Source organism: Callorhinchus milii, unplaced genomic scaffold (genome assembly GCF_018977255.1).
Source record: "Callorhinchus milii isolate IMCB2004 unplaced genomic scaffold, IMCB_Cmil_1.0 Scaffold19, whole genome shotgun sequence".
In the NCBI taxonomy this organism is placed as follows: domain Eukaryota; kingdom Metazoa; phylum Chordata; class Chondrichthyes; order Chimaeriformes; family Callorhinchidae; genus Callorhinchus; species Callorhinchus milii.
Window position 1 is genome coordinate 275,005 of NW_024704760.1, and position 27,122 is coordinate 302,126.

Sequence of the window (27,122 nt, forward strand, 5' to 3'; positions counted from 1 at the left end):
CAGGAGATGGCACCACCGTGTCACGCGGACAGACCGGGGGTTAGGAGCCGAGGGGTAGGAGGGCGGGTGGGGGGGAGAGAGTGGGGGGGGGGTCAAGGAGGCGGGTCTTCAGACAGTCTTGTCCTTTTCCCTATGAGGCACTGTCACAGTCACTACACTCGTGAGCAACAACAACTTGCACTTATGTCACGCCCTTCCCGCAGAGCGCCCCCCCCCCCCCCCCCCAGGGCTCACAGTCACTACACTCGCTCCTGATGGCGAGCGCGCACCCGCTGCTGTCTGGCGCCGCGCGGGCTGGGAGGACTGGGACGAGTCCTCCAGTATCCCGGCGTGCCGCGGGCGGGAGGCCGGTCGATGGCGGAGGCGGGGCTGGGGGCGGCCGGGGCCGGGCGGCTGCGGCGCGGCGGCGGCTGGAGTTGGAGCTGGAGCTGCCTGTGGGGCCTGTGGTTCCTGCTGCTGCTCGGCCTCGTCTACATCCTGCGGGCGCCGCTCCGCCTGCACCACAACCTCGGCGCCGGTAAGCGGCTCGGGGCGGCCCGGGGGCCGGGGCAGGCCCGCTGACGGGTGAGAGAGGCCGAGGGAGGGAGTGGGGGGGAGAGGCTGAGGGGGGTGGGGGAGAGGCTGAGGGGAGGGAGAGGCTGAGGGGGTGGGGGAGAGGCTGAGGGGAGGGAGAGGCTGAGGGGAGGGAGAGGCTGAGAGGGGGGGAGAGGTTGAGGGGAGGGAGAGGCTGAGGGGAGGGAGAGGTTGAGGGGAGGGAGAGGTTGAGGGGAGGGAGAGGTTGAGGGGAGGGAGAGGCTGAGGGGAGGGAGAGGCTGAGGGGAGGGAGAGGCTGAGGGGTGGAGAGGCTGAGGGGGTGGGGAGCGGCTGAGGGGGTGGAGAGGCTGAGGGGTGGAGAGGCTGAGGGGTGGAGAGGCTGAGGGGTGGAGAGGCTGAGGGGGTGGGGAGAGGCTGAGGGGGTGGAGAGGCTGAGGGGGTGGAGAGGCTGAGGGGGTGGAGAGGCTGAGGGGAGGGAGAAGCTGAGGGGAGGGAGAGGTTGAGGGGGTGGGGAGAGGCTGCGGAGGGGTTGAACAGCCTGGATGGGGGAGAACCTGCACCCAGTGTGGGCTGCACTGTACCCGCTGTGCGAGGCTACTCTGGTGAGGGACGCTATATAAATGCAAGTGGTTGTTATGTAGATGGGGATCGGGAGCTGATTTCGCCCTTTCTTGCCCCAGGACGGCACTTTTGCCCCTTTTCACCGCCCGGTAACCAGCCTTGACCCCGGCTGCAACCACTCACTGAAACCTCTTGGTGGGTCAGGCTACCCTCTCTGGGCTTCAAGTGTCCCTCTCTAGAAATATTTGTTTTTAAGTCTCAAAGCGCTTCACATGATATACTGTAAAGTGGAGTGACTGTGTGTTTTGTAGATGACATCTCAATGTAGCCTGACACTGGCAGTGACACCTCTACATACACCATGATATTAGCAATCCACTTGTCTATCTACATCTGTATATCTATGTATGTGTGTGTCTTTCTCTCTCTCTCTCTCTAGGTGTGTGTCTCTATCTTTACCACTCTCTATCTGTATCTCTTTGTTTCTCTGTGTTTTCTATGAAGCTAACCTGTCTGTGTATGTCACTGTCTGTGCGCGCACGTGTGTGTATGTACATCCTTGGCACACACTCTGAGAAATGGGAGGGGAGAGAGCAAATTAAAATATTCCCAGTCTAGCTTAGTTATGTTTCCAGTGCCAATTTTGAGACGAACGTTTCCCGTTTCTCTACTGTACGAGAGAGACATTTCTGGTCAAAAAAGCCTTTTTTTTGATCATATTTTTGCCTTATATCTGGTTCTGTAAGTACCTTGTCCATGTGGCAGGAATGTTCAGTGTCAACTCTTCCTGTAGGTATTGCTGAGCAATGTTGTATACTGTACATGTAATTAAACATTCAACTAGCTGCTGGGCTTTACTCACGCTTCACTCACCTGAAATGTGATGTGTAATGATTGCCTCATACTGGAGAAATTTGTGAGCCACTCGCTTTCCTTTTTAACGTTCTTAGAATAATAATAATAATCCTTGCGTTTGATATAGCGCCTTATCACGTCTTTGATATGTCTCAAAGCGCTTCACAGAATACATTGTAAAGTGTAATGACTGTATACAAGCGTATGGGATTCACTTCCAGTGGAGCGGGGTAAGGAGGTGGGATGTGGAGGGTGGATTTGCAGCGAGGTTGGTATCAGGATGTGTATAGTAACTGGTGTTTGCTGTTTTTGTGTTCCTGAATTAGACCCCCCACCCCAGGTGATTACAGGTGATCTATCCTAATGAAGATTTTTGTCGAAGGCAATTTAAGAGAAGTGAGGCTTGTTTTCACTGAGCTGGTAACCCAGCGGTTACACTAAGTATAAATGAAATGGATTAATAATGGTTTGCTTTGCAATGTAAATCAGAAGAAGGTAACTTCAAATGTTCTAAAGGTCTCCAGATTTTACATTAGGTTCTGAACTGTCGCTGAAGCAACCAAAGGCAACTAATAATAATAATAATCTTTGCATTTGATATAGCGCTTTTCACATCTTCTAGATGTCTCAAAGCGCTTCACAGAATAGACTGTAAAGTGAATTGACTGTATACTTGTGGGTGAAATGTGGCAGCCAATTGTGCACAACAGTGTCCCACAAACAGTCGTAGATTGAAATGACCAATTTTTTTTTTTTTTGGAGAGATTATTATCAGGCGTGTGGAGTAAAAACAAAATTGGAGCAATGAGAGAGGGAGTCACAACAACATTTTGTTAATGATAATAATCCTGCATTTGATCTCACGTCTCTGATGCTGAAACATCTCAAAGTGTTTCGCAGGCAGTCTGGTGTAGTGACTATTTGTTGGCAAATGCAGGAGCCAACTTGTGCACACCAAGGTCTAACAGCCAGGGAGGCAGTGACCAATATGCTGTATCTGGAGGATTATTGGCCAAGACAACTATTTTTCAATAGTGTCATAGGATCTTTCAAGTTCAGCTCCTGTTTAACATCAAGGTAAATGCGATCTTGTTTCAATGATTCATCCAAAGGAAGGCAACCTAACATTTGAAGCATTACAATATTGTAAACGTACAGTAATTGTCAAGTTACCATTGATCATCGCTGTAAAGCTGCATTGCTGGCAGTGACTCACATTGTCACTGTTGTTATCTGGAGGGGGTTGGTGCTAAGTTCTGTTCCTTGTTTTATCTCACAATATGAGCTGACTGCATTGTCATTTCTAGCCAATGCGCTTCATAAAAAAATGTTTCTAATAGTTTCATATTTTTAGGAAGTGTGGAGATATTTGCTGATTCTGTGGGCAGAATCTTAGTTTGTGTTCGTGACTTCTGTAAACTCTTGAGCTCGACCAGTGAAGAATCTGAACAGCCGGAGGGAGGGTGTTGCTATTGAGTATCTGTTCATCATTTCAGTTCCTCCATCTTGGTTCGGCAGGAAAATTAGAGTTTTATACTTGTCAGATTGATCCTGAATGTTTAACCGCTCTGAGACACTAGCCTGCGTGGAGGGCGCTATATAAGTGCAAGTTGTTGTTGTTGAATGTTGAAACGCACAGGCTGTTGTGTGCATGTCAGGCCCTAACATCAGTCATTTTGAAGTGAAATTAGATTAGATTTGGGTGCATGTATGAGGGAGTGTGTACATGTGTGTACGTGTTGGTGTGAATGTGCTCAAGTATGTCCATAGAATGTATGTTGCAATACTGCTAGAGTTTAACCCACCAAAACCACTTGGTGAGTCATTGAGAGCACAGTGACCAGGTTCCCACAGCTTGTCCAGTGAGGACCAGCCAAGGCCTACCTACCCTTCAGGGCTTTGGCATAAAGGGGAGACAGCAGCTGAGTGGGAAGATTCCCTGCCACAGTAAAGAGCCAGTCTAGCTGGTCTGTCGTTAGTGGGGTACTGCAATATGTCTGCTCACGAACTGGGTTACAGAGACTGCTCACAGCATCAAGCTCACATACTGTCGTCACGTCGGGGGTTTTGAGAAGAGCAGATTCTCTTCTGTTTAAAGCTCTTTGGTGCCACCTACCGTTACTCCCCCAGTCTAAAACATATTCGAAAATTTTTTCAGCTCATTCAGAAGTCCATGATTGAGGCCGGCCCCTTATTCCCACCCTGTAGCTCCCGCCCTTACCCTCCTCCCATTACCCCCACCACCCTGTAGCCCCCTCTCCCACCCACCCTGACTCCCCACAGAGTTCATTTCAGGATCTTCATTTTCCACTCCTCCAAGTCTCACTGAAATCTCTGGTGAAATAAAGATATATAATATGTGTGTATTGTAAATGTGAGTTGTGAATTGTTCCTGATTATAATTATTTTGATTCCTTCCCTCACAGTGACCATGTTCCTGAACACACTGACTCCGAAATTCTATGTGGCCCTTACAGGGACCTCCTCACTCATATCAGGACTAATATTAGTAAGTACAGTATTGCTTCTTTTTAAAACAAACTAAATGAATTATTTCCTGCTCTCAGTATTCCCCATTAGCACAGTGTGGGGGCGAGTGTGTGAACGCAGTGCATGCGTCTCACTGTGTATATATGTGGCAGGCGAGGCCAGAATTTGGAGTTGCTATAATGGGCTGGAAGTGTGCATGTAATAGGGATTCCTTCATACAAATTCATCCCCAAATTTAAAATTAATTCAAATGACTGACATTGTACAGCAATAGGAGCAGCAGCAGAGGTGACGTTACATTTAGTTTTGGAGGGAAATTTGTCCATAGAATCCTCTGCGAATTACACTGAAGACAAATGAAAAGCTGAGGATGTGGAGAGGACTCGGGATGGACTGACGTTCTGATTTCTCCATTTCAGATATTTGAATGGTGGTACTTTCGAAAGTATGGCACCTCCTTCATCGAGCAAGTCTCAGTGAGTCACCTGCGACCCCTGCTTGGAGGCGTGGATAACACATCATCAGCCGTTAACTTCTCCACCAGCAATGGTGAGGCTGATTCCAGCAGGCAGAGTGTCTCAGGTAATGTACCTTAATTTAAGTGCTCTGTGACGCTCCCCTGCGTGAAGGGTCTATAAAAAATGTAAGTTGTTTTTGACTTATAGTTTAGCCGTGAAAAGTGGGACATACAAGGTCTGAAATTCCACCTGGTCTTAGCCTTTCAGATCTTTTTATCTTAAAATCATCTTAAGCTGCCGGTTCTTTTAAAGAAATGTAAAAAAAAANCTGCTTCTAAGTTAAGACTGAACTGAAGGATTTTTCATGCAACTATCGACCCGTCACTAAATGGAGACATTGACTGGGCTGCCGGGAGGCTTGTCACCTTGTTAAAGTTAAAGCTTCTTATGTGAACATCTTGGTATAACTGTACGCTGTGACTTGCTGAGTTTGAGGTCATTGTATTTTGTTGGACTCACGTTTGGAAACTTTCATCAACAGAATGTAAAGTGTGGAGAAACCCGCTCAATCTCTTCCGAGGAGCAGAGTACAGCAGGTGTGTTTGTGCCGGGATTAATGTGTGTTGTTGGGAAGGGGACGGTGGGTGGCGGGGGGGTGGGGTGGGAAGGGAGAAGCAGGGGAATGAAAACCAAATTCCCTGTCTTACCCAAAGCTGCTGCTGGGGTGGGTGCCTACGCTTGGATAAGCTGCCGACTCTTGTCAATTACATATGGTCAGTGATGCTGTACGTCTGTCTAACTTTAACATAGATACTCCTTTGATGGTTCAGTGGGTAAAAGCAGCACTGTCCCACATGAACGTGAAGGTGTTTTGTGATGCTTTGAGGTCATAACGATGTGTGTCTGTGAGTAAATCCTGCTTTTGTCCCCGGCAGGTACACATGGGTGACAGGCAGAGAGCCCCTGACCTATTATGACATGAATCTGTCCGCACAGGATCATCAGACTTTCTTCACATGTGATACGGATCAGCTCAGACCTGCCGACATCGGTGAGTACAAACAAGAGAGAAAACAATTATGTACGGCGTAGCCGGGGTCCGTGGTTGCAGCTGTGTAATAACAGGATGCACGAGATTAACCTGACTTGTCGTTCACATTCTTTGTTTGGGGATTTGGCATCTTTATCAGTTTGCCGGAGTTAGATGGCCGAAGGCTCAGTTGAAGAGGAGGGTCTTGAGACGTGCCTTGAAGGAGACGAGGGAGGGAGTGAGGCTGTGGGACTGTGGGATAGGGTTCCACAGGGTGGGGGCAGAGAGGCCTTGTATGTAGGTAGGTTGTCAATCCTGTGTATAATAATAATAATAATGACCAATTTATTATTGTTTTGGCGGGATTATTATCAGGCGTGTGGAGTAAGGAAACTTGCCCAAGGTTTTGCCCTGCCTTGTGTGGTGCACATCCACAGATATGTAGAGATATCAAGGAACCATGTTGTAAGGAAGCACACGGTCAAGATGCCTGCCTTGACGTTACTTCCTGCCCAGGAAATGAAGTTAAGATCAAGCATCTTTACTACGCTCCTACCTTACAATCCAGTTTACAACTTTAGATCTACAGCACCTGCCATTTTCAGCACATATGCTTCTGCACCTCAACTTCTAGCCACTCCAATTCTTCTTTTGCGCATGTATAAAGTCTAGTTTAAGTGAAAAATGGTTCCCATGGACACAGACACACATACAGAGAATCCTGAGTGAGCACAAGGGACGAATGTAGAAGAAAGTGTAAGATTGCGAGTGTTATCACTTGATAACAAAGGCAGCTCTCTGTGTGATGCCATGTGTGGAGGGTGTATTTGTAGCCAGAATGTATAGTGGTTTTGGTGCCACTTGCTTTGCACCAGGGATCTTACTTTTTTAAAGCACCCTGTCTTCCTATTCCTATTCCTCGCCACTGGCTCTGCTGATAACCTGCTTCCTCTCTTTAGTAGCTGAGAGGTTTGTGAGAGCAACACTTCCTCTTCCCCCTCCCCCATTCTAGCTTCTCTGCACTGTGAGGGGTTGCGGGGCGTGGGTGGGTCGGTGGGGGGGGACGCGGCATTCTCAGAGGCACTGTCATCACATTGAGGTTTAGGACACTCAGCCCCTCAAGCCTGTTTTGCCATCCTGTAAGATTATTACTGATCTGTACCTCAGCTCCAATTACCCATCCCTTGATGCCCTGACTTAACAAACGTATATCCACATCAATCTTGAAAATTTTTATGTTTTTCCCCAGTGGCTTCACCAGGTAAATTGGTCATTTCTAAATGATAGTCCTTGGGTTTAATGTAGCGCCTACATTGTCAAAGAGTTACAATCACTACACTCGTCAGCAATTCCGTGCTGACGAGTGTAGTGATTGTGTTGCTGTTCTCATACTGAATATGCTGTGTGGATATAAACCCTTATGTGATTTGCTCTGATGTTTGTGTTCTCTGACAGTGATGCAGAAGGCCTGGCGAGAGAGGAACCCACAAGCCAGAATCAAAGCTGCTTATCAAGCCTTAGAACTAAACAATGAGTAGGTTGTGCGCTGCAGATTGTGTTCAGCGATGACTCCTTTCGCTCCTCCTCATCCCTATAAGGTTTTCACACTTAATCGGTGCCTTTTTCTGCCTTGATTAAGAGACTAACAGCTCTGGTTATTATTGCCAACTTGAACTTTTATTTTAATATCTTTATATCTTTTTATCTCAGAATTGGACTAGAAGACAAGGCATTGTACTGCGTTGCTTCTTACAGCATGCTATTTTGCTCTGAGCACATCATTGACTGACATTTTAATGTTGTAAGTGACTTTCAGTGAGAAGGTCTCACATTTCTCAGCTAGCGAGGCCCTAAAGCACTGAGTGCTGTAATATCCGCAGAGTGTTCTCATAGGTTGTTAAATTCAATCATTTGACTTACAAATCCAACATTTGACCGGTGCCTGATTCATGTGTCTGGTGTTAGGAGAGGCTGATTTTCTGATGAGGGATTTGAAAAATAAGATATCTACATAGATGCCATTCTTCCCACTGAATTAACAAGTGGTTGTCGGGGTCTCTTATTCTCACAACTAAATACCAGGATTTATATCAGTGGCTGACTCAGTTCTAGGTTGTGTCCTGGCTGTGGGAATATCTCAATGTTTGGCTGAGAAATAGGAGCCAGTGTTTGAGCTCTGGGGATTAAATTGAACTGGAAAAATAATAGACTACCTCAGTGACACGGAAAAACATTGTGAGGGAGTTCATTTTCAATTTTAATCTCTTAATTCGGGGATTTAAATACTAATTCTAAGTAAATCTTTAGTCATATTGAGGAGTACACAGAGATGTGCGAGTATCTTTACTCTTGCCCTCACTGCTGTGTGGAAACAGTTATTAAATTATATTGAACTACAGATGCTTCTGATTATAAAGACAGTTGCTGTCCTTCACAACAATTGCCTGCTACAACGTCCTGTTGAGATGTTTCCACTTGATAAAGTACCGTAAAACCACAAGCTTTTTTTCCCCTTACATTTTGATCTCTGAGGTCTGGTTTATCTACAATCTCCAGGTGTGCCACAGCATATGTTCTGCTCGCTGAGGAGGAGACAACTACAATTGTTGAAGCCGAGAAACTATTTAAACAGGCCCTCAAAGTGGGAGACGTATGCTACAAACGCAGCCAACAATCCCAGCATCACAGTGCCCAGCTGGAGGCACAGCACAGTGAGTACCAGAGACAGAGTGGCATTCAGCCTCTGTACCTGCTGGCACTGACCTGTGGTAACCGTGTGATGTCTTCTCTCTGGCAGGACGGGACACCAACGTGTTAGTTTATATTAAGCGAAGACTGGCCATGTGCGCACGGAAACTGGGACGAGTGCGAGAAGCCGTCAAGCTTATGCGAGATGTTAGTAACTCAACAACAAATTACATTTGTGTAGCCCTTTCATGTCAGGAGAACTACTAGTTTGCTGAGCTTAGTAACAGGCCGAAGAAACTTCTTCATGCTTTAGCTCCAGTTTTCACGTAACAGCTAATAAGTAATGTCGCCTCAGTTAAACACTGCGGAGATCCCACACAACACACTTCCAGCCTTTCCTCAAACTGTGTCATTAGAAACTTGCTGTGCGGCTTAGTTCACTGTAAGTGAAGAGTTTGTAAATGTTGCATGCTTGGTGTTACATTGCCAAGGCTCTTCCCTCCTACACTGAGGTTCCTGTGAAGCACAGAGTTATGGTGGGCACGTCAAACACAAGCAATCTGTTTGGGAGTGGGGTGGTGACTGGGCTGCCGATTAGCTGGGTTTTCACCTAACGATGTCCCGACTGTGGTCACATGCTTCTCTTGGTTCTGTATTCCCATGAGGTTACAGACCTTGGAGTAATAGCTTTATTTTATTTTCCTTAGTTAATGAAAGAGTTCCCTCTGCTCAGTATGCTGAACATACATGAAAATCTATTGGAAGCTCTGCTGGAGTTACAGGCCTACGCTGATGTTCAGGTGGTGCTCGCCAAATACGATGGTAAGAGAATTAACCAGGACCTTTGCATGTTGTTTACAGATAGACCATTAATGGGATACACTCACCCTCTAGTCTCTGATTGAAGCAATGAGTTGAAGGCTGGAATTTAATGAAGTTATTTTTTGGGAGTGATTTACAGGATGGAATCTGATCGAGGGATTTAGATGGTTTAAAAGGGAGTAAGTTATAGGCTGTGAATCTGTTTTGATACAAAGTGTGTTGGTCTTTTCTTTAAGGACCTCATTCTTCAGGGAGTTATGGCCAAAGTCATTCATATTGCCACATATCTAATTGTGTTTGGAGAGAATTTGTGTTGAACATTCATTAGAATTTCCAATCCTTATGTCACTTATTTATTTTAATTTCAGATATTAGTTTGCCAAAATCAGCAACAATATGTTACACAGCAGCACTACTGAAAGCAAGAGCTGTATCAGACAAGTAAGTGTTATGGTTTTGCAGGGAGGGGGTGTTTTGTGGGGTGGAAGCGGAGGTAATGCGTTCATCGAATTGCCTCTTGCAGGAGCAGATTGGTCTGGCCCTTGGAGCTTGACATTATTGCTGTTTTCCCAATGCACAATTGTGTCCAGAGCAATTCCTTTCAATAAATGCTGACTGTTCAAGTGATAAATTAGATCAACCTTCAAACTTGCATTTTTTGGGGCCCTGTCACATTGTAACGTCTCTAAAAGCTCTGAGGTAATTTCTGTGAAGTCGTCATAGGAAGGGTAGGTACTCTAGCTTGGATCAGATGGTTTGAAGGATCTCTTTCAACTTCTCATTCACTGATATTGGATTGAAATGGCCAATGAGCCCATCATGTATTCATTGCTTACAGTTACAGCATGGACAGGTTTCAATGTCTGTCATGTGTGTGTTATAAATGGCTTCCAGTGTGTTCAAGGCTGTGCACGTTCCAGGGCTTCACATCATGAGTATAAATAACTCTAGCTTTTCCTTGAACCATTCATAACCTCATCTGAATGCCACAATAGATTCCGCTCTTGGTATAAATTGCCTGTTCTCTCGTGTTACTTGCTGCCGTCTGAGACGATTGTGTCTGTGACACCCTCTCACCCACATTCCAAAGCTCACTTTCCCACTGCTAATGACCATTACAGATGAAATAAAGCAACTCCACCAACTTCCATAAGTCATGAACACAACCCAGAATGTATTACCATGAATTGTGAATTGTCCAAGCACCGAGGCTTGATGTTGATGTTAAAAGCTCCTCAAGCTTCTTATCCATTTGATGATGGCACCAACACTGCTACACCAGCCTAGCTCCAGTGGCAGCTGGCTGGTGTCCAGATTAGGAGTTTGCGAGTTCCTCTCATACTGTGGGACTTGAGCTCACTGTCTGGGCTGCTGCTCTGGTGCAGTGCTGGGGGGCACTGAGTTATCTTTTGATTGATACATTAACGTTAAACCACGATCCAGTCCGTCTCCTCGGGTGTGTGTCTAAGATTCCGTGACAACATGGCAAAAGAGAAGCAATCCTGCTGTTATTTACCCCATGCTTGTTAGTGGGACTTTGCTCTCACAATTAGGTGCTATGTTTGCCAACAAAAGTCACGGTACTTGACAGCAATTACCTGTGAAAAGCTTTGAGATGTTTTGAAATGATGAGTTGCTATAAAAATGCAAGTTTCTTTCTCTTTCTTTTTCTTTCTCTTTCTTTTTCTCTCTTTCTCTCTCTCTCTTTGTTTTGCTGTCTCCTATCTGGTCATCTGTTCCTTTTTACATTAATACTCTGCTGTCCACGTTCTGTGCTTGACACAGAGGATAATTCACATGAGCAATAAGTTACCTGACTCCTCACAGAAATAAAGCAAATGGATTTAAGAGATAATGGGATGTGTTTATTGAGAGTTGGGAAAATTGCAGTGTGAAGGTTGAATTGAGATCAGTCAAAAGGGAGTGAGTTTGAGCCAAATATCTTTTGCTTGTTCTTAAAATGTCCCAATGTTTCCTACATGAAAACCTCCTGTATCCTTTGATTTAGATTCCAGACTGTAACTCACAAGCAGCTTTACTCAGTCCAGATGGTTGTCGCTGTTTCCAAACACATCACATTCCTCTCTAGCTTTAACACACATGGTATAAGAATGTGCAGTTTTTAATATTGTCAAATCGTACATTTCAGAACAATGAAACGGGCTTTTGCCGGGTTGAATCATTTCGCCCACAAAATACACTTAACAATATATTCTGTGAAGCGTTTTGAGACATCTCGAAGACATTAAGGCGCTAAATCAAATGCAAGGATTATTATTATTACGGGTTATTATTGAATCTGGGTAAACCTCTCCCATCTTTTACACTGAAGCTTTGAATCCTGTCTTTGCTGGTTAATGGGGCAATATGGAATGAGTTTGGCCACTTTTTTCTGGTCCAGGAGAATATCTGTAGCTGTGTAACATGCACAAATGCTACTAAACAACATAAATTCATAGGAACATGGTTATCTCCATATCTTCTACAGCCACAGCCCCATCCAGTGGGCTCAGGCTGGTCCCAAAACTCTTCAAAACAATAGATGGTAAAAATTAAACATTTTCACTTTTTCACATTCGTTTGTAAAGTAGGGTTTTCTAATCTTGTTTCTAATCTGTTGTCTCGTATTCCAAACTGTCACCTAATTTTATAAGATTATCTGATTTAGAAAATTACTCAACGCCTCAATGATATCATCAAGACTCATTGTGTGAGTTAGATACGAGGAAACTGTGGTTAGTGCATTCGCTCAATGCTCAATCGCCCTGATCATAAACTAGATATTTAGCTACAAAGACACAAAGGGTAACTGCCTGAGAAGTGACTGAGCCATTTGATGTTTAGATGTTTGGTTATCATCAGAAATGTCTGTTTTGTCTAAATGCAGATTCTCCCCCGAGTCAGCGTCCAGGCGAGGACTCAGTACAGCGGAAATGAACGCTGTGGAAGCCATACACAGAGCAGTGGAGTTCAACCCACATGTGCCAAAGGTGAGTGTTAGACACACCTACCGACCAGCCGGGTGGCTCTTTAATGAGGGCTGATAATCGCTGGAGCTTGTAGCAATTGTCTCCGGTCCCATAAAATCTTTTATGACGGACAGGGCAACTTTCCTGCACTTCTTCTCTTGCCCCTGTGCTTGTGTGTGTGTGATTGTCCGTCTGTTTGTCTGTGTGTGTGTGTGATTGTCCGTCTGTCTGTGTGTGTGTGCTTGTCTCTGTGTGTGTGTGTCTGTGTGTGATTGTCTTTCTGTGCTGTGTGCCGCCTGCCCAAGGGGACAATTACAGTAAACATCTGCCCATTGTATTTATGTGGTCAACAGCTGAAGAGGTTTCTGCGTCTTATCACACTTTAGCTCTGTACAGACAGAATACCCTTGATTGGCTCCTGTACCAGACACTGTGGTCACGGCACAGTGTCTGGCACAGCTACTGAGCCATGGCTGCCCCACACGACAAGATTAGAAACATTGCTTCTATGAGGAATGGGAAAAGTCGAGATAACATTGAGCTTTGGATTTGCACAGACAACTCTGTCAGTGCGTAGTCTGTTTTATTTACAAACCAATAAATCCTTCATAATCATTTTGTTTTATTGAATGCAATATTTTAGTATTTTATTGTTTGTTATAAACATCAATGCCCGTTATTACATTCCTGTCCCTGTTCATGGCATCCCAGGCCACATTTGGAATATCAATGTAAAAACTGTGACCTAATTTTCAATTAACTTGACATTTATGGTCACGCTGTCTACTTTCCAGAACCCTTTGACATTTTACCTGTTTCTCTTATTCCTCCTGTGGATTTTAATGTCAGCAAAAGACGACAAACTACACAACATGTGGCAGAAAGTGAAGCCCTGAGTGGCTCATCCCTGGGGCTGAAAAAGCAAAGCCTGGAGCTCCACAGTGTCTAGCTCATCAGGGGAACATAGTCATTAGGAGTTGACATATACACACATACACTCTCGTTTTTTCTCTCTCTCTCTCTCTCTCTCACTTACTCTTCCCTCTCCCTGTCTCCCTCGCTCCCTCTGTGTTTTTTCTCTCTCTCCCCCTGTGTGTGTGTCTCTCTCTCTCTCTCTCTCTCTGTGTCTCTCTGTTTGTCTCTCCCTCTGCTATCTATAGTGCCCTGCTCCACAGCTCATTTCACCTCTCGGGGACATATCCCTTCCTGTTCTCATCAAGCAATGCTTTCCTGCTCACTTTTCTTATAGTGGGGAAAGTTACCTCTTTTGCCGCACCCCCCCCATTTACATTTGAAAGATGTTTCTGAATAGTTTTCAGAGATGTTGTTTGACAAAGCCTCTCGGAAGTATGGATTTAATCAGCTTCATTGAGCAGAACAAATGAACACAGTTTATGCTTGTTTAACCCTAAAGCTGTTTACATTCCATGCCAAGCTTTCCATCTGAGACCTTGACACCAGGCTGTGTTTGCTATGTTTGCCTGAGGGTAGAGCAGCCATGGCACTGAGCCACACTGGTACATGGTGGGAACGAGGATGTGAGCCGTGCAGTGTTAGGGAGGATGTACAGTTCAGTAACGCAGTCAATTTTATATTTTTGATGTGATTTTTTTGGTTGTACGCAGAGTTTTGAAATTGTTTCTGGACTCAATCTGAGTACATAGTGTGACAAATCTTTAAATGCCTACGAGCAAGAAATTAGTTATTACAATTTAGCTTGTTTAAGTCATACTTATCTGTACCTCGGCAATTGGTTTGCTTTTCATAATCTATGGCAATGGATGGCAGAAGTTTTTATACCTTTGTGAACGTTGTGATGTATCTGCAGTGTATGTATGTCCTGGCCACCCACAACCATCACTGTGTGCAAGAGGGAGAGAGAGAGAAAGAGTGTTAGTGTTGAGGCAGCAAGAAGTAAAGAGAAACACAAACCCTGGCAATGCACATCTGGATAATCAACATGAGAGAGAGGGACTGCTCAGGTGTGACTATATCAGAGCTGTTCTGCTTGAGTGGATTTACATCTGAAATGCCCCGCAGTCAGGCCTTGGTTCCAATTGATGTGTGTTTCCAGTATTTCTGGTTTAATTTAAAGCCTCAGGGAATCTGTTCCTGGTGCAAGACGCACCATGAATCATTCCCATTCTTGCTCTTCAGTAAATGACCTCTTTGCTGGGTCTCTGGTGTTGTCATCCACAGATGTTAATCTGTCAATTATTGATTTTTTGCAAAGTGCTGAGAAGGAGCTTACTCTTCACAGCACAACAACAACATGGATTTATATAGTGCCCTCCACGCCGGACGGCGTCTCAGAGCGCTTTATGCATTAGGATCCCGGGACCGAGCCAGGGGGAGGGGTGGGAAGGTGACCAAAGGTGCGGTTGAAAAGAAAGGTCCCATCTCAGCAACTCAGCACTTCCCTGTCCAGTGTAGTGATTGTTTTGGGTGGTCATTTGCACATGGAAAGATCCCACACACACAGCAAAGAGGAGAATAGATCTGGCGTACACAAGGATAAACTGCCCTATCTTCCTAATAGTGTTGTGGGATCTTTAATGTCCACCTGAGCAGACAGGGAGCAGCGGGGTTTAAGGTACATCTGAAGGATATTATCTCCCGACAATGCAGTGCTCCCCCCAGCACTGCAGTGTTAGTCCAGAGACTGTGCTCACGCCCCGATGTGGGGCTCGAACCCACAAACGTCTGACCCAAGAGCGCGACCAACTGAGCCAAGTTGAGGAGCGACAGCGAGTGGCATTCAGATGTAGTAAAGCTTGTAAACGAGTTGCTTTTACAGTTTCTGGTTACTTTATTGTGCGTGTGGTGTATTTCGACCTTGACCTCGGTGTTGTTCCTGACGGACACGGTTCGGTCTAATTGTATCCTGTGTTAGTCGAGGAGTATTGAGGGTTTCCCCGAGCGAGCGGGCGGGCGGGCGGGCGGCCTGGGTGCTGCTGCAGTTCACTCTCATCCCAGCGGGTGGCAGTCTGGAGCTGTGGCAGTAGCTGCCGTGTGTCCGACCTCAGCACAGAGTGGCCACTCGGTGAGGAATGGATCATTCCAAGGTCAGCGCAGATCGGCATGGTTTAGTAAAGTTCAGCAGTTATTCCTCCTTTTCACCCCCTCCACCCCCCTCCCTCCACCCCCCCCCCCCCCCACTCCCCCCCCCCCCAAAAAAAGCGAAACGACTTGTATTGTCTAAGGTTTAAATAACAGCCTTGGAAATCAGAATGTGCCCGAGAGGAGAGGAGCGCGACGGCTCCAATTGCTGAGCTGTTGGAGGTTTCAGCACTGAAACTGTTTCACGCATTAACCGGGGGACTGACCCACTTTGTCTCGTTGGATCAAGGTGGTGTTACACTCAGATTTCACTCAGCGGTGTTGCTTTCCAGGGTTATGTCGTCAAAACTAACTATAATAATAATCCTTGGGTTTGATAGAGCGCCGGATCACATCTTCAAGACGTCTCAAAGCGCTTCACAGATTGTACTGTAAAGTGTACATTTTGTGTGGGCGAAACTCAGCAGCCAATTGTGCACAGCAGTGTCCCACAAACAGCTGTGGATTGAGTGACCACATTATTATTATTTTTATTTATTTATTTTTTGAAGGCATTATTACCCTGCTGCCCAAAGGGCTTTGGGTTTCCCAGCAGCCTTATTGCTGAGCTGGATGGAGGAGAGTGCCGTTTACAATTCCCAATCTGTTCCTGTTTTCCTCAAAATTGCAACCGCGTTTTAAACCCAGTCAAAATTCGACAATAATTATACAACTTGCATTTATACCGCGCCTCTCACGAAAGATGGATATCTTGAAATGCTTAATTATAATTCTCTGCAGCTGTTTTTGATGTTCTTACCTAAATCCCACAAAGTAATTTCTCAGCAGTTAACTAATGGCGGCACCATGGTGATCTGAAAACTACTGAGTGAGCAGCATTTATCACTGATTGACGCACTCCTTCATGTCACCAACTTTTGGTCTCCAGTATGTGTCACTGGGTCTCTCTCTCTCTCCTGTGTGTGTCACTTGGGTCTCTCTCCCACTGTGTTCATTCCACAGAGACTGTAACCCCTGTCAGGGTGACTGGGCAACGTGAACTGAAGGCTGGCAGCCTTGTGTCCTCAGTTGTACAAGTTGCCGTCTCATGGCGTTAAGCGCAGTGCATTGACGTTTGCACCACGGCCACTGTTTGTGTAAATGTCAGATTGGCCCAGCCAATGTGATTTGTGGGCAGAGAGTACTTTACACTTGGCAGCCAGAACTGTGAGCAGCCCAGGTGCCCGTCCATCCCATCGTTTCCATCCACCCTGACATGGTGGCTACTGTCTCCCAGAGCTGCATTAACTCAGACTTGTTTCTGGGATGTCTTAGCCCATATTGAATGCTGTGGTTACTTTCCCAACAGTGTTGTACATTAATACAAGTTTATTGTTTCACCTTTTTTGATTATGTGGATTTAGGCTTTTGTCTGCCTTGAGATTTGTATGTAAAGTGTTAAAGATAATTATTTACTTGAAGGGAACTATAATAAATATAAGTAGTTGTGTAATTGACGAAGCCTACCTGAGTAAGTGCAGAGTTTACAGCGCAGAGTTCACTTGTGTCTGGATCTTTGACTGCTGCTGTGATAGTGGCTGTGTGTTTGCGTTGTCTTAATGAGGGTTCGTTAACAATGGGGGGGATGAGAGAAGAGGTCTGTTTCGGTGTGTAAAAGATTCAGTGTTTCTGATCTATGGGTGTTTGATCACTGGGTCACTCTGATCCCTTGAGATTGGGGGAGGACAAGGGGGATTCCATGAACTGGCTATAAACACCTTGAAGTGTTCTCCAAATATTGTGTCTACAAGCCTCCCACCTCTCTCCTTCCCTCCCTCCCTCCAGTCTGTGGGCAATATCACACAACCGCGATCTTAGCTAGTTATCCTTCAACCCTTGCTCGGCTAGAGCCTCGTTCAGCTCATCGTGGCTGGGCTTGTATCATGTTCCACTGGCTGTTATAGCATACCTTGACATGTGGATTGGAGGTGAGCGATCCAATGGTGGGAAGTGTTACATTGGTTGTTTGGAAGGGGCGTTCGTTGGAGGGGAGGTGGGGGTTGGCTTGGTGGGGGGGCACGAGCGGCGACTGTTGATGCCTGTTGTTGGAGATGTGTTAACATCGCTGATGGCCATAGTTTAGCGCTAGATACTGGCTAGTTAGCACCAGAGAAGTGTCAGGGACACCTTGGTTCTGGTCCAGGGTAAACCTGCTCTCGAAGTGAGACCACACTACAGTGAGGGCACTATAATAGCCTTCCTCTGTATTTGTTAGCAAACACAGACTGAGCAGCTGAACACTTGCTGTTTGCTAATAGTGTAATACAATATTTAGTGGCTTGGATCTACTGCAGAGGGTTTGTTCTGTAATTGCATCCTGTTAGCAAGTTTATGGTCTAAAAATGCTCTTGTCAGCATCTAGTCGGTTATTAAACACATTTCTGAGATCTTTTACTCACAGGGAAACTGTTCATTAGAAACATTTATTCAGAATTCTATTTTCCTTTATTTTTATTCATGGAAACCAATCATTGCGCCTCGTATGTGTGTATAAACAGTCACTACGCTCACCAGTAACTATTTGTGAAGCTCACAATTAAGTGATAATTGACCATTGGACTTCACTGAAGGTTTTACACAATTCTGTGGCTTGCGGACTCGCTTCCCTTAAATAAGACGTTGGGAAACGTTGGTATAACTAACCTTTTTTACACACAGTTCTGGAGGCTTGGTACTGTTTTAGCCTCTGTGGTCATGTACATTGTCATGGAGCTCAGGGTTTAGGGCAGTCAGGAGCTAGACAATACTGTATGTGAAATTATTTACTCTGTGCCAAAAGGCACACAACACAGCAGTGTTACAGTGTAGATGTGACATTGCTGCTGCCCTCGTACACCTTGCAGAAGCCTCCACAGAGAGAAGCTGGAGTTCATGCATGGCCCAATGGATCCCACAAGGGGACAGGGGGGTTGGGCTTGTGCAGTGAGCGATCTTAAAGTCACAACAATCTGCAGGTCCTGCAGAAGAAGCCCACGAGGATTAAGTATTATTAGCCTCAGAGCATTGGGCCAAAAGATTAGACAAAATGCAGCCAGTAGTTTTACATTCGAGTCGCACCTGATTATAACGTCCCGTCATCTCCGGGGAGTTTGTGACACCACTGACCCCGAAGCTCGGCCATTTAGGAAATTAGGAAATTAAACTCTCGTTTTCCTGTTGTGTGCAAATTCCGAGTTTTAAGCTTATTTTGGGGAAAACAATTGGAAGTGGAGAGCACACAGGGGTGGGATTGTTTAATAGGTCCCTGGGAATACTTTGGCCGGCTCTGTTCCTCAGGAACGCTGAGGCTGATGGTGGCTAGGTGCTGGCCTGTGTAGATGCCGAAGCTGGAAGCAATTAGTGGCGATGGATAACAATCAGCAGCTCTCTGCGGGCAATCAGTTTGTCGCTGGGCATTGTGTTAATATTGATCGCTTTACAGAGATGTAATGTGGGATCCCTTTGATCCCCAAATTAAATGAAAAGCCTGTATAATTCCACAAGGTTTGAATACGTTACCTTCAGTCGTCACTCGAGATATTAGTGATTGATACCCAGTGAGCTACGTGAGGTTAGCACATTCTCAGTTTTATTTTTGCTGCAGATTTCCTGACAGGACCAGGAAGCTTGGCTCTGTTGCTAACGTGCTAAACTGTGGGTCAGGTTGAAGCACAGCCCTGGGACCTGAGCTCAGAGTCTAGTTATCGTGCTGTTACCATACTAACTCGTATAGTCTAGTAACAATCATTCACCTCACTCTTTACTCAGAGAATAAACAATTAGTTTTGCTGTTTTTTTTATAGGGTTGATTTTTTTTCTGTCAAAAGTAGAGAGAATTGGAGGAAATATGCAATATGTAACCACCACCCCCCCCCCAAATAAATTCAGCTAAAATCAGGATTTATTGTGGAACCTCCGCTAAACTGCACATGCAACGCAGTGCTCACCTAACACCTTTGTAATAGTCTTTAAGTATTGAGTGGGAGCACTGCATTGTTGGACCCACCATCCTTTGCCTCGAAACATTAATCTAAGACCTCATCTGCGCCTGTTCAGGCAGACGTTAAATCCTCCTAACGCTATTGGAAAAGAGCAGGGAGTTTAACCCCAGTGTCCTGTCCAACAATCCCCCAGGTAAATTGATCATTCCCTTCAAGGTTGATGGTGGGACTTTGCTGTGTACAAATTGGTGGCCATTTGCCTACAGTTACTGCACACGACAGCAGTGAGCTGTGAAGCTGTGTGACATTCATAGTGCGATAGCAAATACAGAGATTATTATGAGATTCTGTGCTAATGGCTCCATCGATCCTGTAGCTCAGCCCAGGGCTCCCTGGGGGGATGATTCCATTGGCAACTCCCAGCGTCAGCACTGACCTGCGAGGGGCTGAGCTCCGCCAGATATAACGTGCGATACAAACACACACTCGAGAGTATTCCTCTCCGCGTGAAGCAGAAACGCTTTACAGTAATCCGCTCTCGGGTGTTCTCCTGATCCACATGTTATTTATCATGTCTTTTATTAAGGATATAAAATGAGTGCGTCGGGGGGGGAAGAAGACCCAGGCAAAGTGTCTTTACGACCCCTTTTAGGAGCTTCAGCCCTTTTGTGGTAAAAGATATAAAATAATTATATAGGGAAGCAGCGGCCTTGGGAGTGCAAGATGGATTTGAGTGGGTCTAATCCTTGACAAATACAGCTGTTTCATTAAGCACATCTGAGTGGCAGTAACCTTGAGGGGTCTGTGTTTATCCCTCATCCCCCTCCCCTTTCCATGCACACTGTGTGCTGCTCTGTGTGTGTGTGTGTGTGTATGTGAGTGTGTGCGTTGCCTCTCAGTGTGTGTGTGAGTGTGTGCTGCCTCTCACACTGTTCACTCAAAGAAGCTAATTGCTGAATGAATTTGCCTAATGCTTGCATGGCTGATTAAGAGACATAACTTTAGCCACAGACAGTCCCAGACACATTTGCCTTTAGGGGAAAAGAGCTCATGAGAGAATGTTAAACTGGTTTATATTTTTTTTAAATGTCCTTGCATAAATTCTGGTGCGAGAGCTTTCATAACTCTCCATTCTGTTTCCTCTTTACAACCCCCCCCCCACCCCGTGTAAAGTCGCTGGTTGCTGTTTGTACCTGATTGAAGCAGAGATCTCACATTTTATTATTAGTTGGTTACAATTCAGGAACAAAATGAATTTAAGCAACAAATTGTGGAAAGAATGAGAATTCCTGGAGTGAAAATCAAAGATTGTTATTGTTATTAATAATAAAGTTACGAGTGCTGTATTTTTCACAAACGTAGCGACTTTTTTCCGGCTTCTTTTCTCATCAAATTGGCCGATTGTCGTCAAAGGCAACAGCACGAGAGCCTGGGCAAGGAGTCAGGGCAAAGGTCAGGTATGCAAGTAAGTTTTCCCACAACAACCCAAAGTCTCGGTGATCCTTGCTCTGTAAAACAGACTGGAGAGGATTAGCTGGGATTAGCGTGTGTATTACCACCAAAGTGTAGGACTCAACGCTCCAAGGGAAGCCAGCCAGGCAGCAAATTGCCTTTTATTCCAAGGGAATGACTGGCTCTAGGAAACCAATCCACACATTCCTTCAGCAAATGCATCTCCAAAGTGAAGTCTGATAAACAGATTAGTAAATAATCTTGTAGATTGTGGTATTTCCCCAAATGGGCACAGAGCTGGATACTGCACGATCTGTCCACGTCCCACATATCCAGCAGATGAGATCTTACTGAATGAATGTCCCTAAAATACAGTCTCTTTACTGTTTGTTGTAGAAATGTGAGCAGTGGCGAGCTCCTCGCTTGGTGTCTTGAGACGCACTTTCTGTTGTTCATGAGGTTCACCTTGAGCTTCATGAACAATGGTGCCATTATGCTGGTCAGTACACTGGCCTGGAGGCCTAGGGCAGCAGCTAACCTCCTGGAAAGCGAGATATCAATGTCTTTGATCCCGAACCAGTCAGAAACACCTGAATGTATTTTTGTTAGCTACACTCGGGGAAGCCGATAGTGATAAACAAACTTTCTCTGCCCCTGAAATCCAGGTTCTTTCTAAAGGCCCAAATCTGACAGGTTTGGGTCCGTGGCTTGTATCTAACGGGGTGTTTGTGCTATTCCTGTCTTTCAGTATTTACTGGAAATGAAGAGTGTTATCTTGCCTCCGGAACACATCCTGAAGCGAGGAGACAGTGAGGCCATCGCGTATGCTTTCTTTCATCTCCAACACTGGAAGAGGGTAGAAGGTGTCCTTAACCTATTGCATTGCACGTGGGAAGGCAGTAAGTTATCCTTTTACAACAACAACTTGCATTTATATAGCGCCCTTCATGTGATTGCATTCAGAGCGGTTTCAAGTCATCATGTTTAATGGGATTGTCTGCACACACCAGCAGCCTCACGCTGTGTCTGTAATGAAGATTAAATGGAATGTGAATGGCTTGGCTCGATGCTAACCTGCCCCACACATGCTGACAGCAGAATTTCTTCATTCTGTTTGGATATTATTATAGCTATCTGCTCACCAACATGATCTGTGCTAACGTTAAACCCTTTGTGAGGTTATGGAGTAAAGCAGACAGACTGGTGAGATTCCAGGCTGCAACATGTGAGGTGCTGACAGTCCATTAGTGGCTGCTTGCTGACTCCCAGGTGAAATCATTGTGAGATTTAAATCCAGATTAAAGCAGAGCCTGAGGGGCAGGGAAGCTGCTGACACCAGCCATCCCTCAGCCTCCCCTTCTCTGTGAACAAATAATCATAAATCATGTTGCTCTTTGTTCCCATCTCCACTTAAACGTCGCTCACAGAAGCACCTTCCTCTCGGCTCCCTGTACACAGAGCCCAGGGCGTTGGGAAGGTGAGGTTCACGGAGGCTGTTGTTACAACAACAACAACTTGGATTTATGTAGGCCCTCCACGCCGGACGGCGTCTCAGAGTGCAATGGGTGACTGTGAACTGTGTGGGTGTTAGCTGGGAGTAGCGAGGCTGCAGGTGCATCTCACTTTTGCCTCTTTATAGTCACATTTATTTGTGGATCCCATTGATTGAATTTGGTTGCAAGTCTTAACTGGAGTCCTGTAGCTCAGTGGTTAGAGCACAAACCCCGCAAGCGAAAGGACCCGGATTTGATTCCCGGGCAGAGTGAAACATTGGGCAAGTTTCCTTACTCCACACACATGTCTCTTTACCTAGTAGTAGAGTAGGAACCCAGTTGTTAATCATTTGGAGGATCACTTTTCCGAGGATAATAATTCCTTCAATAATAATTTGATCACTCAATCCACAACTATTTGTGGGACATTGCTATGCGCAAATGGCTGCCACGTTTTGCCCACAAAACACACAGTCACTACACTCTACACTATATTCTGTGAAGTGCTTTGATGTGTCTTTAAGACCTGGTCAGTCGCTATATCAAATGCAAGGATTATTATTATTATCAACTGAGTTGACAGCAATTGCCAGCCCTGCAGTTATACAGGTCTTTTGTTCTGTTCGGTGACATGAGCCATTGAATCTATTCTTACGCCGAGGGCATCAGAATATCAGTGCAGAATCACAACAGCAACAACTTGCATTAATATAGCACCCTTCATGGGGGTAGCGTCTCAGATGTTAATATACCTGATGGATTATTAAGAAGAATACTGTGTATCTTCTCTGTGTCACTGTTCTAAATTATTGTTGTTGTTATTGTTATCTTCCAGCTTTCCGAATGATCCCTTATCCCCTGGAGAAAGGCCACCTTTTCTACCCGTATCCCAGCTGCACTGAGACAGCCGACAGGGAACTGCTGCCATGTATGTTCCCATCAGTCCTATTACACTGTGAAACACGGGCTGCATTGTACTGTGTGTGTCTTAGGTTTGCCTTCTGCCTGGACCGTTGTGACTGCTGTGAATCTGCTAACAGCGTGGTTTGTCATCTGGTGTGTGTGTGCGCGCGTGCATGCGCGCATGTATGAGAGGCTACCCCACATAAAGGGTGCTGTACAAATGCAAGTTGTTGTTGTTTGTGTGTGTGTGCCTGTGTAAATGCTAAATGCTTCCTCTTTTTGCCCTTTCAGCTTTTCACGAAGTTTCAGTTTACCCAAAGAAGGAGCTGCCGTTCTTCATCCTGTTCACGGCAGGGCTATGCTCATTCACAGCAATGCTCGCTCTCCTCACTCACCAGTTTCCTGAGCTCATGGGGGTCTTTGCTAAAGCTGTAAGTACTGCTGCTTCCTGAGGGCTGACAATCCAGCACAACTCCTTCCTGTCTTACAGCTACTCTGGGCTCACACCACACTCCAGTGCAGTACCAGGGAGTACAATATTAGTCAGAGATGCCATTCTTCAGATGAGACATTATATCAAGGTCCCATCTGCCTGTTCGATACAGATCTTGCAAAAGCATATTGTAGTGTCGACCTGATCTGGGAGCTCAAATTCCTTACTTGGGGATTGAACCCACAATCCTCTGACCCAGAGGTGAGAGCGCTAACTCTGAGCTGTGCTGCACCAAATACATATTCAGATCTGGTAGTTTTCCTCATGTTTAGCAGCTCCGGGTGGATGCTTGGAAAGACAGCAAGTGACTTCAGACAAAATATTTCAGTAGAAACTGGGACTGTGAATGAGAACGCATCCCAAATATTACTGCTGTCTCGTTGCAGCATTTTGTTTGTTTTATTCCAGCTGTATTTTGTGTGTTTAACAAGGAGCCACACATTTCACAACTACTGTATACAGGCAATAGAATAGATTTTGGGGTGTATAGTTGTATAAAGTCATGATTCCGAACTTTGTGGAATGAACGACTTGTGGGAAGAATAATAACTGGGGAGAGTGGAGCTCGGGGGTGAAATGTGTGAGAGCAAGCATGAAATAAAGCAGAGGGGACAGTGTGTGTATGACTGCTGGAAATTCAGCAATAAATCTTCTCTAATCTTTGCGGGGGGGAAGAGATGGAATAGTTAAATCTCACAATGTGAGTCGTTACAACCTTTCCTCAATTTGCTGACTCCACTTGTTCTCCAGCGTGAAACTAACCAGAGCAGCTCCGCAGAGAGAGGCTTGCGGCCCAGCGCCCTTGGCTTTTACTCTTTATGTGGAAATCTCTCTGTGTCCACAGCAGTGACGGATGTCAGGGCAGTAGTGTAATTGGGGGTCTCGGTGCTGCCTGGGCTCGGGGCTGGGGTGATTAATGGGGAGACACAGTGGCCTCTGTGCAAACCATCGGCAGGGATCAAGCTGTGTTAAACCTGCACGATAATGTGTATAAGAAACGCTGTGAAAGTCTGCCACGCTGCTGGCCTCTACGTGGCTCAACACAGGAACTGTGTTTAAATAACTCCATATGGGGTTTATACCTTCAAACCCAAACCCCACTAATGAGACTGTGACTGATGTAAGGATTATTAATGTAACCAGCCCCGTTTTGAAGTTTCGTTCACTCGTGATTGTTGTGCTCAACGTAAAGCAAAACTTTAAAAAGTCAAGTCAAGCTTTCTTCCTAGATCTCTCAGTAATGTTTATTCCTCCACCATTGAATCCTTCAGTCACTCCTCCAGATAGACCACTGTCTACCAGGATCCACGTCTTAAACCAGCCTCTAATTATCCCATCATTAGAACTCTGACCTGTGCAGGGTTGTCGTTGGGAGAGAGTACTGACTTGGCGGGGTTCCGTGTTGCGACTCTGCACAAGTTAGGTGTTGTTTAGCTGTGAGCCATTAGTTTCTGAGCTTTACTGCATCTGTTCTAGCTGTTTGTTGATGAGATGCACTCAAACCCTGTGGCAGATGCCCCAACAGGGGCTCTGGGCTGCCCCTGGTGGCAGGGCAGTTCAGCCATCACTCTAACATGGGGTTGGGGCGCGGGGAATAACAACATTTACATAACGAGCGAGAATGAGATTTGAGGAAAGGTTTGGCAACAACACTCTGTGCCTAATAAATTCAGCTCGCTAGAGACTGCATTCACACCGGGTCAAGGTGGGGAGTTCACTTGTGTGGTCGTCAGTATTTACAGCGAGTCTCTGTGTGCTTTACAAGTGGCCCAGGTCACAAGATAAGCAGTTTTTTTTATTTGAAGGGAATAAATACATGTGCTCTTTATTTCTCTCAAATTAAACATTTAAACCATAAATGTTTCCTGAATTTTGAAACGTTTCAACAAAAGAGTCAAGAGTTTGTGATTTTCTCAGAACCTAGCTCACAGGGTAAATTCTGAGACCTAGTCTCATTGCCCAGACCCTCGATACAACAACATTACATAAGTAAAGCACCTTTCACTTCGGGAGGAAGTCCCAAGGCGCTGATATGAAATGCAGGTCAATTCTTTATGAATGTTACTGTGTAAATGTTGTGGACGTCAAGCTGGAGTTCCCACACTGCACAGCGTGTAGGAGCTGAGCCATTGCCAACCCATCTTGAGTTGTTAATCGAAGGCTGTTATGTGGTTCCAGGGAGACTTGAGTGATGTGAGGCTATTAACCACATAACTAACTACTTGGTTTCCAAGGTGTTCCATATCAAATTAAATATGTCATTTTAGACTGTAAATTGGGTCACAAAATTGTGGGTTTAAGTCCCACACTAGGACTTGAGCTCATAGGATACTTCAGGGGATAACGTTGCTAGAGGTGACATCCTTTGGATGAGACACTGAACTAAGTCCTGTCTGCTTGTTCAGGTGGTGTGTTAAGATTCTGTGACACTATTGGACAAATTAAGGCAGTTTCTTCAAGTGTGCTGATCAACAATTCTCCAGATTAACATGTCATTGACTTCATGGTTGTTTGTGGGATGTGGCTGTGTGCAGGGTCACTGCAGCATTTGTGTACAAAAAATAGCCACTGCACATGGCAATAATTAGTGTGAAGTGCTTTGAGATGTTTCAATGTATATGACGGTCTTAATTCTAATGGAATAATGACTAGCAATAAGCTACAAGTCTGCGAGGTGCTGTGAGAACAAGAATGCAACTAGCATTTAGTTAGTATAGTTAGTGACCTCTGATCTCTTGAGACTCTCAGCAAATGTCAGTTTACAGCTCTGCTGTGTGACGCTGCTTACATTGCACTAAATGGCGCCTTTAGTAGTAAATAAGTAGAGTATTGTGTAAACAGAATGAATGCTTTATTCTGGCACCTTGCCTGATCCATTCTATGTTAAATGTGTACCGTGGATTGATTTTCAGTTCTGACACTCGCAGTTGAGTTTTGGATGACCCTTTGCTCTCCGGGGTTTACTGACTGAGAATATGGTCAGTGCTCCTCGGAACAGTTCTAACAGAGGCACAAAGCGGGGACAGAGACTGCTGGAGCAGGAGAGTTGAGGCTCATAGGAGATGAACCATAGAAATGTACAGCACAGAAGAAGATCATTCATTCTGCCCATTGTGTCATGGGAATAGAAAAGGCAATGGGCTTTTGGCCCCACTGGGAATGATGCTTTCTAGCTAAGGTTTGACCGGTTTGGTCGCTGTAAATGAGCATCGTGCGAGGAGGGATAGGAATGAGAAATGGTTCTTCTGCTTGTCTCCCAGATAAAATGGTCCATCTTCGTCCATCTCCCTCACAACCGTTTACCTAGATTATTCTTCCTTCCCAGCTGCACTTACCAATGACTAGAGCTGTCTCT

At 45.4% G+C, this 27,122-nt stretch overlaps 1 protein-coding gene across 2 annotated transcripts in view; it reads left to right on the top strand.

The window, feature by feature from the left end:
• Window positions 1-532: 532 nt before the first annotated feature.
• Window positions 533-27,122, top strand: part of LOC103182403 (suppressor of tumorigenicity 7 protein homolog) — a 28,310-nt gene continuing 1,720 nt past the window's right edge. Inside the window, exons 1-14 of one of the 2 annotated variants that reach the window (XM_042342096.1) lie at window positions 533-564; window positions 4,377-4,459; window positions 4,860-5,022; window positions 5,440-5,494; window positions 5,834-5,949; window positions 7,384-7,462; window positions 8,485-8,639; window positions 8,726-8,823; window positions 9,324-9,438; window positions 9,807-9,879; window positions 12,326-12,428; window positions 21,627-21,777; window positions 23,207-23,299; window positions 23,566-23,705. In XM_042342096.1, the coding sequence (XP_042198030.1) occupies window positions 4,382-4,459; window positions 4,860-5,022; window positions 5,440-5,494; window positions 5,834-5,949; window positions 7,384-7,462; window positions 8,485-8,639; window positions 8,726-8,823; window positions 9,324-9,438; window positions 9,807-9,879; window positions 12,326-12,428; window positions 21,627-21,777; window positions 23,207-23,299; window positions 23,566-23,705 (1,419 nt within the window). In that variant the 5' untranslated portion in view covers window positions 533-564; window positions 4,377-4,381. Of the gene's footprint in view, window positions 565-1,267; window positions 1,291-4,376; window positions 4,460-4,859; window positions 5,023-5,439; window positions 5,495-5,833; window positions 5,950-7,383; window positions 7,463-8,484; window positions 8,640-8,725; window positions 8,824-9,323; window positions 9,439-9,806; window positions 9,880-12,325; window positions 12,429-21,626; window positions 21,778-23,206; window positions 23,300-23,565; window positions 23,706-27,122 lie in introns of those variants that run through there. The other variant, XM_042342097.1, reaches the window with a different exon arrangement.